This window comes from Artemia sp. Qi Xiang Cuo, chromosome 2 (assembly GCF_049724085.1).
Source record: "Artemia sp. Qi Xiang Cuo chromosome 2, ASM4972408v1, whole genome shotgun sequence".
In the NCBI taxonomy this organism is placed as follows: Eukaryota; Metazoa; Arthropoda; class Branchiopoda; order Anostraca; family Artemiidae; genus Artemia; species Artemia sp. Qi Xiang Cuo.
In genome coordinates this window covers 53,034,651-53,051,484 of record NC_142795.1, presented here as the reverse complement: position 1 = coordinate 53,051,484, position 16,834 = coordinate 53,034,651, and the positions used below count along the sequence as shown (strand labels likewise).

The window sequence follows — 16,834 nt, the reverse complement described above, 5'->3', positions numbered from 1 at the left end:
GTGTGATGAAGGACATCACACATTTTAGTGGCAGATCCAAAATTTGAAAGAATAAAAATTTGTATTCTTTAATAATAATTTCTGGTCGTTTTGAGTTTGAGTTATTGTAGGCTTCTATTTCTACTGATCTTAAGTTTAATATGGCCTTTACTTTTCTTTAAAAAACTTTCTTTTTCGGAAAGTTTTCGTATATATATATATATATATATATATATATATATATATATATATATATATATATATATATATATGTATAATATATATATATATATATATATATATATATATATATATATATATATATATATATATATATATATATATATATATATATATATATATATATTTATATCGGCGCGTACAAACAGCTCCTCTCATTTGATCTGCCATCAGTGGTCCAATTACCCTGGAACACGTATTTTGGCACAAAGTTTCTCAAAATGCCTTTGAAACCAACTTGAGACTTCGAAACATACTTTTAATTCCTAAAAACATCTAATAATAACATTGCACTACTAATTACCGATTTTCATATGTGTATTGGAATAAATTAATTTAAAATTAGTTTCTTCAAAATTTAGTGTTTCAACGTTGAAGCCAAGTTTCGCGTTCAAGAGAAATCTGACTTATCTACACGTGAAAAGATCTAATGTCGCTTATGTTTATAAGTTCTCTGGAGCACTTGCACCTCGGTCCGGGTTTTTATAATGGGTGAGATAGGGAAAGATCATAATGCTAATTATATATACAGTGAGATAAATGTACAATTAGCTCTAAGGGAGAGACAAGGGGAGGTATAAATCGATATGTAATTTTTAGGACCGTATTCAGGACTTTTGTTTAGGGAGGGATTTTTTTTCGGGGGGGGGGGGCTTAAAAACTTTAAAACGCGTCAAAAAAGTGTTTTATGCATTTTTATTGCGTTTTTACAAATCGGACAAACATTTCCACTCCTCACTGAGCCTTCAGATAAATACAGAACTAGTTCCGAGGGAGAGGCGGGGAGTGAAGTTAGAAACTGATATTTAATCCCTCTTGATTTCTGGGAACATTTCTGGTATACGCTGTTATTATGAAAGTAAAGAGTAACATTAAACCCCAAAATGAGCAGAATTTATTCAGCACAGGAGGGGGACTGCCCCTTCCTCATTACCACCTCCACCTCATGGTCGTAGAAACTTCGGAGGATGCTCATTGGATCAGAAATTGAGAGTTCCAGTTCTTCTTTGTTTTTATAAGTTGAAATGATTGGAGACCAACCACCCCCTGTCCAGAAACTGTTTTTGATATCTGGTCCTTTTGTTACCCTTAGAACCTCTGATCGATATTTTTAGGTACCTATTTTGTTCTTTCTCTTGGGCTGCTCAATTCTGCGTCTGAGGGAATTTTTTGCGGTCGGGGGGGTATTTTTTTGTGGGGGGTTTCAGGTGGGTAGGGGGGTAAAATGTCAGCTCTCATGCTAAAGAAGAAGATACATATGATCTTCATATGATTCTACATATGATTTTTTTCCAGTCTAGCAGTTTTCTGAACAAATTGACACGTTTACGTCAAACTTTGAATCTCCCGCTATGTTGCGTAATTTCAAGGCGCCTTTATATTATGCGCAAAACCATGCCTTTGATCAAAACTGAATATTTTCAATTTGAAAAGGATGTATTTACTAAAGCACATATTTTCAGGTATTTATATTGAAAAATATCAAAAGTTTCATAAAAGATGTCATTTTAGCATCAAGTACCACAATTTGGCCAAAAAGCATGGAAAGTATAACAGACCAAAAAGTGCCAAAATGACACCAAAAGTTCCAATTTGGCAACCCGGATTTGAACATAAAAACATCTTAAAATAAATACGAAACAATTAAAATCATTATGCTTATATTTATTCGCTTCTATGAAATTTTATAGAGAAGGAATGAGTCTCGGAAATACAAAATATGTATCACTTGCAAGGAAACAAAAGTAGAATAAGAGAGTATTAAGCTGCTAAAATAAAATTCTAAATATACAATTCCTCTTTTTTTTAGAAATTTAAAATTATACCGTTTCAAGGAGAGCAAGCAAATAAAACTAATCAAACAATAGCAAAAAACTAGCAGATAATACCCTTTTCATATATAACAAATACAACTTGAAACTAAAACTTTCTTAGTGTTGGGAAGTCTGTTTGACGAAAGCAAGGCGAGAACGAAGCTGTTCGAGACGACTCGTTATTTGTGTTGCTCCTCCACCATTCTCTATTATTCCCTAAAAAAAAAAGTACACATAATTTAGAGATAAAACATCATAGAATAAATAATGGATTTACAATAGAGTATATCAAAGCAAATCATGAGACAATACTTAAAACAAAATTGTACACAACCTCAACAATTGAAAACGAAGACCAATATTCTAGGCCAGGGAAAGAAGGTGAATTTTGGGGAGCCAAAAATCCCAATACCCTGAAAAGATATTTTTTTCATTTTGAAAAAATAGTTGGCACTGAATTGTACCCACTGACAATACAAACTTGACCCAGGTTATAGGATCAAATATCATATAATGCTCATTTTAAACAGATGAATATGGCGAACGCAATGAAAAGGAAAAAAAGGAACAGTATTACTCGGCACTGTTTGAAGAAAATAAGGCAGATCCGAAAAGAACTTGGAAAGTTATCAATGAACTGGTTAGCGGGCCTCGGAGATCTCAAGACCCTCGAATTGAAATCGAAGGAGTGGTTGTAGGAGATAGACCAGAGTTGTGTGACAAGTTTGGTGATTATTTTAGTAATATTGGAACGAAGATACAAGCGGAAACTAGAAATTCCCAAGCTCTTGTTAACGGCAACTCGCTTGCTGGTGAGCGGGGCGTGGGAATGGAAATGGAATTTCGTCCCTGTGATTCAGCTGAATTAACAAAGATCATCAGGTCGATTGGATCCAACAGTGCTGGGTTGGATGGTGTTAACCTGAAGACTATTCGATCAATTCTGGCGTACATTCTTCCTGTACTAGTGCACTCAATAAATTTATCAATGGAAACGGGAGTTTTCCTAAATTATTGAATACAGAAAATTTTCTCTATCTTTACAAAGGGGGCACTCCAATGGATATACTGAACTGAAGGCCTATCTCTATTTTACCAGTGTTTTCGAAGGTTTATGAAAAACTTATCTATGGAAGACTATGACGAAACAAACAAGAGTTCCAAATAGGGACAGGTCCCTATTAAAAAAAAAGACTTTATGATCATCTCACGAGTCTGCATGCATTGTATGATGGCCAGTTCGGATTCCGAAAGGGTCATTCGACTTCGCTTGCTGTACAATATCTTTTAGGAAATGTTAATTTAGCTTTAGAAAAGGGCAAGTGTTGTATTAGTGTTTTTATAGATTTGAAAAAAGCGATCGATACCGTTGATTTCAGTATTTTATTGGATAGATTTAAGAGATTTGGGTGTAAAAGAGAGATGATTGAATTGGTTTAGTTCGTATTTAAATGGTAGGTCAGTGAGGGTAAATCTAGGAGAGAATTTCCAAAGTTCTGCTTCATGTGGAGTTTTTCAGGATTCCGTCTTAGGACCCCTGTTGTGTTTAGTGTATGTTGACAGTATGCGGTTCTATATTCTTGGTTCGCCTATGACATCCTTCGCCGACGATACAGCACTTGTTGCGGGAGCAAAGACTCTTGAAGAATTGGTCCAGAAAGCAAACAGAGCTCTGTAAGGGTTGAGTGAGTTTGTAGGCACTAGCTTAGTGAGCATTAACGCGGCAAAGAATAATTTTTTTTTTTTAATCGGACTGGTGTATCTCCCAATCTTCCCCGTAAAATAACAATAAATGGTTCTTTATTAAAGCGGGCTGAGGAAATGCGGTACCTAGGATTCCTTCTCGATCAGAACCTCAGCTGGAGAAGACACGATAATGTCGTTGCGTGTAAGGTAGCGCGTGGCCTTGGGATTTTAAGACGTCTCCAACATTTTTTACCTTCTCATATTTTAGTTCTTTTATATTGTTCTTCAATTGCGCCGTATATAAATTATGGATGTATGATTTGGGCTAGTAATTCTACGTACAATTTTAAACGAGTGCAAATTCATCAAAATGAAGCCGTGAGGATAATTGGTAAGTATAATACAGGAGTTTTAAGTACAGAGTCGATTTTTAGGAAGCTTAGGATTGATGTTTCGCACCTGATGTTTTAATATTTTTTTTTCGTTTTAATTAATTTTATCACGGATATGCAAAGAAAAATGTTGAAGAACTGGCAAGTGAGCCAAGAAGTACGGTTCGTTCCAGCCATTTGGCAAGGCACACGTGTCCGGTGGTCTGGAATACCTTTACAGACTCAATTTGGGAAGCGGAAAGTGTGCCGTGTAAACCGTATTTTTTTTATTTTTTTTTTTTAACATTGCCGTTTAACAGTTCAACATTTTTCTGTTTCTTCAATATCCACATAGCGCAGTAGATTAAAAAGAACCACTTTCGATAGAAAAATACTGAAATAATTTATTCTTTCAGTAGACCGCACTTTTGGTCGGAATTTATTGACAAATCATAGTCAACGTACTAACGTGGACTTAGTAAAGAGCAAACTACCTCCCACGTATTAAATTTTTCATCAATCTTTTTTGTTAATTTTTCCCCCTTCACTTCATATGAAAGGGATAGTTGTAGAAACTTGCAAGAGGCTCATTTGATTGGAAGATGAAAGTTCTAGTCCTTCTATCTTCAATTCAATGTTTAATGAGAATATTTTTATAATATTGTCTGCGCGAAGTGGGGTTGCTTTTTTCAGTGTCGACCTAAGGGTAGAAAAATGGCATACATTTTTTTTATGGCAACCACGCCAACATGTATAACCTGCGTGCTGCCACCAGTGGCAGTTCTGGGCTCTCTTGCGCCCGGGGAAAATTATCAATTAGCCCCCCCCCCCTGTCTCCCAAAAATTTTCAGGCAAAATTAAAAAAAAAACATGTATTTAAATCCAACTTTTCTTACAGCCTCTGCAAATTATTAATTACCTCGAAATCCTGTAAAATACGAACAGGTTTGAATACAAAATGTTACAAAAATTAAAATTAATTAAATTCGGTCTAATTACTTTTAGTTTCATTGAATGTTGATGAAGGTAAAGGGAAAATGAAAATTTTTGATTCAATTTGCCAATACTTACTGCCAACTGCACTCTCTACTTTACTTAAAGATCATATAAATTTTAAAATTAGAAAATGATTATAACCATGAAATTATTTATTTGAAATGTTGGACCCCTAAAATATTAGCGCCCAGGGCAATTGTCTCTGGCTACAGAGACCTTTCCTTATTTGAACAAATAAAAAACTTGCCTGCGAAGGAACTTTCTTGGGACTCTGATATGACAGGGATTTTGTATCTGGGCTTTTGTCACGTTTTTCCCCAATGCTAGTGGATATATTATCAGTCTGAGGCAACCGAAGCGAAGTAATGTCGTTCATTGACCTTGACTCCAATTTAATTTCTTTCAGTCGTTCCGATGTATTCTCCAGAATCTAAAAAAAGAAGGAGAAAAAAAAACCACCAAGCTGATAATCCTTGTTGCACAAACAAGTTTGCTACAGGACAGATAAATAAAATCTAAAGGGCCAATACATGTGGCTAGAGGCTACCACTGCCCCGAGAAAAAAAATATAAATGGTAAGATTGTATCTTCACTTATTTTTAGCCATTTAAGCCTTTTTTTTAATTAAAACGGTCAAGCAAACTTTCAGCTATTGGAAAGCCTTATGCCCAAAAATTTAATTTTGTTGTGTTTTAGTATCGATTTCGACTTCTTTTTTTTTTTTTTTTTACTTTGAACCTAAAGTACACGTGTTGACTAGACAATTGGGAGAGAAAAGTATCGCAGGAAAATATCATTAAGGACAAAAACAACAACAACATAGGACATAAGTCTTACGCAATTATTTTTTTGATTTTAATTTTATGGCAAGGTGGATCCACACATTCCAGGTCCAGGCCTAAAAGGCCCATTGCCCAAAAACGTAAAGTTCGACGAGAAAAGTCTAGATAAAGAAGTTTAATGGAAGCAAGACTCGACCTCCGTTTTGAGGCTTCATGTAAATCGAAAAAAATATGGACTTTCTATTTCTTGGTAGACAACGAGTTCCATATATTCATTCCTGTACCCTTTTGTAGTTACATTGAAGATATTTATTACTTTTGCCAAAAATGAAGATAGTGAATTTTGAGTTCAATCGACCTATAGGCATTAATTTGGCAAGACAAAGTGAAAAGTTCGACATAGTACAAAATACCAGCCGAAAGGAGACGTTCAGAGGTCAAATCAATTGAATAAAATTAAATCGGGTTAAAAATTGCCGATTTTTGTGATAACACACTAATTATTTGGTGTGAAGAATGGATTCTTTTTTATTTGCTCCTTTGCTTAAGTCCAGAGAATGTGTTTAGGTCCATCTTTGTAAGGACTTGGTGAAGTTAACTGAAGATCTAAAATTCTACGTAAAAAGAAGTTGACCAGCGTCATACAAACTACTACTACTACTACCAACAACTCACCGCAGCATCAAGCCGCCTGAGGCCGAAACAGCTATGCACGCTCCTCCACCCCAATCTATCCAAAGCCTCCCTTTTTACACCTGCCCATGAAGTTCCAACTTCCTTTAAATCTTTCTTTATGACGTCCTCCCACCCCAGACGGGGACGACCTGCTCTCCGTTTAGCCCTAGACGGTTGGCCGAAAAGAACAATCTTCGGCAATCTGTCATCCTTCATCCGCACAAAATGCCCTAACCACCTCAACCTTTCTTTCATTATAGACTTAGAAAGCGGTATTGAACCACATTTTTCGTATAGCCTATTGTTTGAAATACGGTCAGTCAGCCGGGTACCCAGAACAATCCTTAAGCAATTTCTCTGGAAAACATCTAGCAAATCTTCATCCGCTTTTCGGAGCGTCCATGCTTCAGAGCCATATTTGACCACTGTCATCACTGTAGCTTCTAAGATTCTAATCTTGGTTTGCAGACTTATCTTCCTATTCTTTCAGACTGTTTTTAACTGTGAAAAAACACCCTGAGCCTTGGCTATTCTATTTTTAACATCTTCACTGCTCCCACCATCTTTACTAATAATACTACCAAGGTAAGTGAAGCTGCCCACCTGATCAATCTTTTCATTACCCAACGTCACCTTTTCATCTTCACTTATTCCTAGCCTTAGTGACTTAGTCTTCCTAACATTAATTTTCAAACCAATATTAGCACCCTGAACTCGCAAAGCCTCTAAAACTTCATTCATTTTGCTCACACTTTCATCTAGGATGCTTAAATCATCAGCATAATCCAAGTCCAGGAGACTTTTTCCTCCCCATTTGATTCCGTGGTCTCCCACTGCCTTTCCTGCCTTAAAACGAAGTCCATCAAAATAATCCATATAAAGGGGGATATAACACAACCCTGCTTAACTCCTGATTTAATACAAAACCAGCTGCTAACCTCATTTCCTACCTTAACCGCAGCAGTGTCATTCTCGTACATAGCACTAATCACTTTAACGTATTTGTCTGGTATACCATACAAGGATAAAACCTTTACTAAAGCTCCTCTATCAACAGAATCGAACGTTTGCTCATGATCTATAAAACTGAGGACCAAAGGTGTTTGAAAACTTAGGCACTTCTCAATTATTAACCTAAGCGTGAAAATTTGGTCAACACATCCTCTACCTTTTCTAAAACCGCACTGCTCTTCTCTTAAAACTTTGTCTACGGCATCTCTCAGTCTAAAAAGTATCATATTACTAAGCAATTTGCTACCAACAGAGACCAGACCAATGCCTCGATAATTACCACACTCACTTTTATCACCTTTCTTATAAAGTGGCTTAATTAAGGTTTTCCTAAAATCATTAGGTACTTCCCCTTTTTCAAAAATCATATTCATAATCTTCAATAACTTATTTCTAAACTCAGAGCCACCATATTTAAGAAACTCATTTACTACCCTATCAGCACCTGGAGCCTTATTATTCTTTAATCCCTTTAGTACTGTTGCTAATTCCTCCTCACAAAACAAATCTTCCTTCACATCCAAAGTATCAAAAACTTTTCCATTGTCCTCTCTATTTTTTCTTGCAACTCTATCTCGGTTAAGCAAGTTCTCAAAATGTTCGGCCCATCTTGCTATAGCTTTTTCCTTATCGCTAATTGCCACCCCATTCCTATCTTTAACTGGGACAAGTCCAGATTGACTACTACCTCTCAATTTGTTAACGTGCCAGTACAATATTTTACTATTATGCCGTCTAGCTGCATCTTCTAAATCCTCGGCAATTTTATCCATGACCTCCACTTCACACCTCCTTAGTTCATATTTCAATACTTTCTCCACTTTCTTTACATTTCTTTTGTTTTCATGCGATCTATCACTCAGATAATTCTTGTACAAGTCCTTTCTCCTTTCTATTAAACATAAAGCTTTTCCACTAATATTCTTAGCTGCACCTCTAGCTTTCTTCCCCAATACACCTTCCGCAACTTCACAACTTGTTTGCCTAAAATCATCCTAACCATCTTCCATATTGTATATTTGGAACTCTCAAATTTAGAATTTAACTGTTCCTGGAAATTTTCTCTCAAATTCTCATCCTGGAGTGTACCAACATCATAACTTCCCGGGAGGTAGTTACCCTTCCGATATTTCAGCTTTAAATTAACCCTTGACGCTACTAGAAGGTAATTTTTACTTTTAACATCAATAACAGCATTCCTATATACCCTAGTATCTTGTATTGATCCTGCCAGTCTTCGGTTTACTATAACATAATCAATAAGATTTGCTGTCTTACCATCACGTGAATACAATGTTAACTTATGAGCCATTTTATGACCAAACACCGTATTGGTTAAAACTAGATTGTTATACCTACAAAATTGCAAAAGTCTGTATCCATTACTGTTTTCTTTTCCTACACCAAATTTACCTAAGCTGGGATACCATCTATCCTTACTTCTACCAACATGGGTGTTAAAATATCCTAGTAATAACATCATATTTCTACCTGGAACCTTGTCAATTTGCTCCTGTAGCTATAAGTAAAATTCATCTGAGTCACTAGTATCTCCATCAGTCGGTTCTACAGGGACGTATACTGCTATAACTGATACCCTGAACTTTCTAGTCATAAAATGAGCAGTTAGTATTTTGTTATTAATAACTTTCCAGCCTAAACAAGACTTAGCGGGTTCCTTATTAATCATGAGCCCTACTCCCTGTCTATGTACCCCATCCTTCCTGCCTGAATAAACAAATTCTATATCACATAATTTCATGCTTCCTACCCATGGGATATGAGTATCTGAAACTCCTAATAAATCCAGCTCAAATCGCCTGAATTTGTCAGTCAAAATGTCGATACGATAGTCATTTTTTAACGTCGTAACATTCCAAGTTCCAATTTTCATGTTCTTTAAATCATTGAAATTATTTTCGCCTCCGGAAAAGCAATGATCCCGGATACCAGTGCAGGACGGGGATCACATATCTTTTCAAGTCTACACCGAAGTGCTTAAGCCGGCTTAGAACCGGACAGCAAGAAGTCCCTGGGACCTCCATGAATGGAGGCCGTGTGCAATCTTGGGCCCATCTTGGTCACGACATGGTTTTCAGCACTTGGCGATGCTCTTCTATCAACAAGAGTCGAAATTCTGCACAGACAATCTCAAGCCTATTACCTCCGACTCATTATATATTCATGCCTACAAATATTTTGCTACTGCGGGGAGGCAACCCGTAATAGATAAATTAGCTAGGAAGAGGTTATTCAGCCCAAAGACGTCCATAAAAACATACCAAGCCCAGAAGAATTGTCCATTAGTCAGAATCCCGCGCGAATGCTGTGTCATTTACTAGGCTATAATTTCCTCGAGGGGCGCCACTCCTCAATTGGGAATAGAGTTGACCGCAAGGTCCCCAGTCTTGCAGGTACCCCGAAAAGGTCTGGGACCATAAAGCGTATCAAATTAAAGTCCTTCGATGGTAAAACACAAAACAAAGTTAAAAAAAAGGTAAAAAGTGGCTTTATCAAATTACCTTCGGAACATCTCAAATACAGAGGCATAAGTGAAATACGAAAAATCACATTAAGTGCTTAAAAGTTAATTATCTGAATTACCAACTAAATATATACCGTTAAGGAAAATTGTTAAATGGATAGTTTAAACCAACGAACCTCTCTATTTTCTGTATCCCTGCTTAAACCACTGTTAATCTTAGCATTCTTTAATCGCTCCATGTACATGTTAACCTGATCTGGCTTCGTTCGGATAACGGGAATAGAGCTGGATTCTGAAATATAATAAATAAGTTTAACGTTAAGTATAAGATCATGTAGAAAAAAAAAAAAAACAAGCTTTATGATTGCACTCATACGTATTACTATAAAAACAAATGTATTTTGTTTGTGATAAAACAAGATTACAGCTGGAAAAACGCAGGAAAACGTCCCTTGTTTCTTAATAAAAAAGAACAATCTTTTACGTTTAGATAAAAAATAAACAAGAAGTTGCATTGTGTTTATTCATCTTAAGCAAATCTGTTCAAGATAAATAAAAAGTCATTTGTATATGAAATATGGAAGTATACAAAAGTATACATTATTCGAAGTGCGGTAGAAAAGTAATGAGACTGGCGATACTTCAAGCGATTTGGCAACCCTGTGATGTTGTCCTTAAGACAGCAAGTCCATCAGGCATCCACTATTGCTCAGTTCGAGTTTGTACTCCGTCCGTTAACTACGTGATTTGTGAGACTGCAATGAGCGAAGTAGTGTTATCTTTGTGCGTCATGGAATAGGTCAATTGTAACCAAAACTCTAAAAACATAATTTTAATATTAACCATCAAAAAAATTGACTATTTATGCTGATTCCAAACATACAACATTCATTAAGTTTAGTACTAACCATCAAAACCTACGAGCCTTAAAAGAATTGCCTAATTTTTGGAAAAAGGGTAAAATACCGCCAAAAACTTAAGGAATCTTAATAAAACTGCGCCATCAGATTTACCGTAGCAGAGAACCCTACTGTAGAAGTTTCAAGCTCCCGAATTTTGTATTTTTTGCCAGAAGGATGATCACAGATGCGTGTTTATTTATTGTTTTTCCAAGGGGGGATCGTATTAAACAGATGGTCCAAGATTATCAGGAGAGCGATCATTCAAACGGTAAGCAAAGTTCTAGTGCCCTTGTTAAGTGACCAAAAGGATTGGTCGATGTTTCGGGACTTTAGCAACAATCCAAAAGGCTGTAACAGACATGCTGAAGACGATAACAGTTGAAGACTTCCAGTGCTGCTACGAACAGTGGGAACGACGTCTTCATCGTTGAGTAGCTGCCTAAGGGAACTACTTTGAAAAGGATAACATTTATGTGTGAATATAATAAAAACTTTGTTAAGAAAAAAATGAGTCTCATTACTTTTCTACCGCAACTCGTATGCATGTGTTGTAAGTATACGTTGTATATACAAGAGACTAAAAGACGAACAAGTAGAAAAACAAAAATTCTGAACTGCAAATGAACATAGTTAATACAACTTAAAATATAAATTTACATAATAAATACAAATATCTCCGTGCTTATTAACTTTCTTGCTAGATTTGACATACAATTGACATTGAAATACGTATAAATACCGTTTAATGTTTAATACCGATGATCAGGATAAATCAAACTCAGGAATCAATGGCAGATTTTTTTAATGCAGTACAAGATATGACTCTTGAATTCATCAAATTAAATTTAGCTATAATAATTTTACACAGCTTGAGCAATACACTGCTCCGGCATTTTTCAAGAATATTTGTAGAAAACTATTGTTTCCAAAAACAAACACACAAGTACTTGTCCAATAAGAGAGTCATACTTACTCCCACCATTTACCTTTGCCATTTAAACATTTATGCCTCTCAATTACTCGGACTATCTGTCTTGGCTTTTTTCCTACAATTAGCCATGTCTTGATGCCTACTGCAAAATATTTTATTTTCAATTCAATATTAGCGACAGTTGCATTGAAAATTACGATTTTGTTGTTTTACGGCAGAAATATTTAATGTTGCCATTTAATAGATGTATAAGTAACAGCTCTTAATAGCTAATAACTGTTACTACCTTTTTTTTCATGTTTTTATTGAAAAAAAGTCACATAAACAAAAAATTGCCCCCTTTAGGTTTTCAAAAATATTCTGAAAAATTAGTTTTCAGAAAACTAAGTTTCAAATAAGTTTCCAAAAAAAAGGCTAACTATAAGAAAAACGAAAGAAACAGCTGACATTTTGACCAAAATTCACTAAAACGAATGAATTAACTAGACCTTCCAAATAACATTTAATTTTTGCAAAACTGTATCGGCTACTTTCAGAATAAGTCTTTTTTTGTACAGTTGGACTTAAAGATGAGTCTATAGAATTATGCAGTGTTTTAATAATAATTCTTTGATGTCATATTTAGTGTTCTAACAATTTACAGAGGTGCAAAAATAAGTTTTTTAGCTGCTGGTAGGAACCGTTTCGCTCCAGCATCAAAATACCCCCCCCCCCAAAGTATAAGAATTGCGGTGTATAGCCGTACAGTATGGCTTCAATTCAGTAAATATTACATAACATTTTGTTAGGTAGTCTTCAAGCTCGAGCTAGGGAAATATCCTTTCATATTAATTATGGCTCGTGTCCCCAGCCAACAATGAAGTCTCTATGCCTCTTAAAATGCAATGAATCTTTCTAACTATCCAACTTATTTTTGAAAAAATTTGAAATACAACATTTTGTTTTTGATTATATTTTTATTTCTATTTTTTGGTTAGTTAAATTATTGATGTCTTTCAAAGAGCAATGCTGTCTAGCTTAATTTCAAATCATTTATAATTAAAAATTTTCATTCATTCTTATAATTCATTCATTCAGATAACCAAAAACTTAAATTTTAACAAAGTTAATAAACACCTCTCAATTTTCCTTTTTTTTTAATTGGTCATTTCTTCTACAAATGCACTGAATGGACGAAAATCTATAATAAAAATTTCTATCACTCTGCCAATCATTTTGAAAAGATTAAAGTACACCATTTCATTTTTATTTTTTCTTTTCTTAAAGAGCAATACTGTATATAGCTTAATTCCAAACCATATATGTTAAGAATTTTCATTTATTTAATTCGTTGATTCGGAGAACCACAATTTAATTTTCTCTTTTTTTTTTTATTTCTCGTTTCTCATACAAATGCAGTGAGTGGACGAACATGTATTAGAAGTTCTATCACTCTACCAATGATTTTGGAAAGATTAAAATACAACATTTCATTTTCAATGGTATTTTTCTTTTCGTTTAGTGTTTTTTTTTATTAAAGAGCAATACTGTATACAGCTTAATTCCAAATCATATATATGTTAAGAATTTTGATTTATTTTTATAATTCGTTGGTTCAGATATAATAACCAAAAAATTAAATTTTAACGAAGTTAACAAAAATATTTTTTATTTTCTCTTTTTTTTTTAAATTTCTCATTTTCTCTGCAAATGCAACAAGAGGAAGATTCACATACAACATTTCATTTTCAATGTTATTTTTTTTTCTTTTTGGATGTTATTTTTTTTTTTTTTTTTTTTTTTGTGAAAGAACAATACTGTATATAGGTTAATTTAAAACCATATATACGTTAATAATTTTCATTCATTCTTATACATTCGTTGGTTCAGATAACCCAAAAAATAAATTTGAACGAAGTTAAAAAACCTCTCTTTTAATTTAGGCCAGTCAGATTTTTTATTTTGTCTTTTTATTTCCTCTTTTTAATTGTTTATTCTTTTGCTAGCATTTTGAAGTACAAATTGTCAGCCTTAGATCACAAGCTCAATAATAGTTAGATGTCTTTTATACAAAAAAGGGAAAAAAAGAACTTACCAGTCGAAACAGACTTTTTCCCCAGGGTTTTTCTCTCCTTCTCGACAAGGAGAAGTCCTCGTTCGATATAAGCTCGAAAGAATTCGGAGCATTTTCCAAAAAAAGGCGCAAGATCCGCTTCCGGGTGCTCCAGCTTGAAGTCATAAAATTCTGACAGCCCTTCCCTAGTTAGGTCCCTTGTTCCAATCTTTCTAACTATTGTTGTTAAGCGGTCCTGGTCTTTTTTTGACAGTGTTCCGCTCGGGTCTGTGGAAACATTACTAATGCTACTTTCAGAAGACCGAGGTTCTTTTGAGGTCAAGCCTCCCTGAGAGAAAATTTTTTTTAAGTAAGGGTACAGTTCTGAGCTGTTCAAATCTTTTATACCATTCAATAGATCCAATATATCTCGTCCAACATCTTTCACAATTGTATGCAATATTGTTTTGACTGTTCGAATAGGCATATCTGATTCTCTACCTTTCCACGATGCATTAGGATATGCTTTCATGAAATCATGGATATCTTGAAGAATAACTTCGAGTTTTAGACTTGGGATCCATTCGGGTAGAAGTCGTATGACTTTCCATATGCACTTTTGAACCAAATCTACGTATTTAGAATTAGGTCCTTTACTATCTACCGAATCCATCAATAGACGAAGCAGTGTTGAAGTGATAGCTGTATGGTCTGATTTTTCAACAATACGAAGGATTAGCATATTTGTCTGCTTAAACACACTTGACAGCTCTTTCGATTCGCCCTCAAACCTTCCATCAACAAGAATACCTATCAAAGTTGGCATCAATGCTTCAAGGCTTTCACTGGAGCCCTTGGAGCCTAATAAATCACTACTATATAGAGCCAATAGGGTTCGCAAGCAGCTTTGATAGACCTTCAAAGAATCCAGCTGAGTTCGTGCATTTTCCTCACCGTTCATAGTCAACTGTTGGGTGCAAGCTTTAATTACACTATCAACTTTGGCTATCATCATCGGGTCTTGTTTCAAACTTTGTTCAATTTGCTGCAGAGCTTGTGTGCATTTATAGGGGTTATCATCCAAAACTTGATTAATTAAAAAATCAATAGCTGCTACACGATGGGCAGCAGGCTCAAGAGCAGATTTGGTTGGAGATGGTCGTGGAATGCTTGTTTCACGTCGTGGGGCGTCCGTGCGAACATCATCAAAATCAGCTTTTTTCAATTTACTGAGCACATCATTTATATCTACAGAGTGTGCGCCAATGTTTTTACCAATTTCATTTTCAAGGTCTTCCGCGATGTTTTGAAATTCTTCGTGACACCCTCTAGCTTTTTCTTCCTTAGATTCTAGCTCTTTAGGTAAATTATTATTTACATTTTGGAGTACAGGAGCTGAACCTGGTCTACCGATTCGACTTTGCGGCAGTTTACTCTCAGGAGAAGCATTCTTTGTAGCAGTTATTGGAGCAACTGGACGATTTTTTCCTGCACGTTTAATCCGCTCTTCAAGCATTGCTAAATCCTTTTCTGCCAGATGACCAATCATATTTCGTACTTTATCACCTTCAACAAAATAAGCTTGCACAACACAGTTAAGAGCAGCGTTACGTACCGAATTATCTCTGTCAGCAATCTGCTTCGCTATTTCTTTCAAAAACGGTGTGCCTTGATAAACAGCACTGCCAACGTTTTCGATAAAATATCCAAGTTCGTCTAAGCACTCAGTTCGTTGACGGGCGTTTTTAGATTTTAGCCCGTCCATTAAATGCAGCATTAGTCTCGGCGTATGTGCAACCTTGCAGATTTGGCGTATAATTTGATGCACACTATTCTTTACAGTATCCTTAGGGTCCCCGATTTTAGTGATTAAATATGGAACAAAACAGGTGGTTTCCAGGTCATGCATCCTATAATCATCTTGACTCAGTGCATTAAATACACAACTTAAATAGTCTAATCCTTTAATAAGAACAGAGGGATTGGTGTCAAAGAATCGGATTGTCATCCATTTGAGCAATAAGTCGAGGTTTGATTTCTGAGCCTCAATATTACCATTATTCAAATCTTCTTGGAGTGATTCAATAGCTCTGATGTGCATCTTAAAGTCAGTATGAAACATGTTCTGCATGAGAGATTTATTAAAACCAGCCACCGTCATCTGATCTTTTAGTTGATCAATAAACTCTTCACGTGGAGAAACAAAATTCCATTTCAAGCACTAAAATGGAAAGAAATGTTTAATGAGAAATAGAGTAAAAGATGTGTGTGTGAGAGAGAGAGAGAGAGAGAGAGAGAGAGAGAGAGAGAGAGAGAGAGAGAGAGAGAGAGAGAGAGAGAGAGAGAGAGAGAGAGAGAGAGAGAGAGAGAGAGAGAGAGAGAGAGAGAGAGAGAGAGAGAGAGAGAGAGAGAGAGAGAGAGAGAGAGAGAGAGAGAGAGAGAGAGAGAGAGAGAGAGAGAGAGAGAGAGATGCACTGTTCATTCAGGCAAAAAAAAAACACCAACAAAAAAACTTAATAAACGGAGAAACAGGCCGTTTTTAAAAGGTGAATTCGTATTCAAAGAGAAATTTTATTCCGAGACCAGCTTATCCATTATCTCCATTCTTGCTATTTCCAAACAAACGACGCGTTCATGATTATTGGTAATAATTGGCAAGTGATGGCTAATCATAATAAATGAGGAGCGGGAAGTCCCTTATTTTTCTTAGTGTGCAGGCACGATGTGCAGTGCATATGGTAGTGACACGCCACCTGGCATAATTTAAAGGACGATCAATTTTTCTTTTAACTTTTTTCCCTATTCAACACATTGTATTTCACCAAGTCTCGAAGGACAAAAAATGCATATTTTACATTAATAAGCAGGCCAATAGTGGAACACGTCTAATAGGTAAATACTCCGAATAAAAAAAAGAAGGTAATGGGAGC

At 35.5% G+C, this 16,834-nt stretch overlaps 1 protein-coding gene across 1 annotated transcript in view; it reads right to left on the bottom strand.

The window, feature by feature from the left end:
- Nucleotides 1-1,868: 1,868 nt before the first annotated feature.
- Nucleotides 1,869-16,834, bottom strand: part of msps (msps cytoskeleton-associated protein 5) — a 226,699-nt gene continuing 211,733 nt past the window's right edge. Inside the window, exons 21-24 of the mRNA XM_089101805.1 lie at nt 13,947-16,125; nt 10,216-10,331; nt 5,334-5,516; nt 1,869-2,249 (exon numbers count right to left, since the gene is read on the bottom strand). Of these exons, the coding sequence (XP_088957931.1) occupies nt 2,151-2,249; nt 5,334-5,516; nt 10,216-10,331; nt 13,947-16,125 (2,577 nt within the window). The 3' untranslated portion in view covers nt 1,869-2,150. The remainder of the gene's footprint in view (nt 2,250-5,333; nt 5,517-10,215; nt 10,332-13,946; nt 16,126-16,834) is intronic.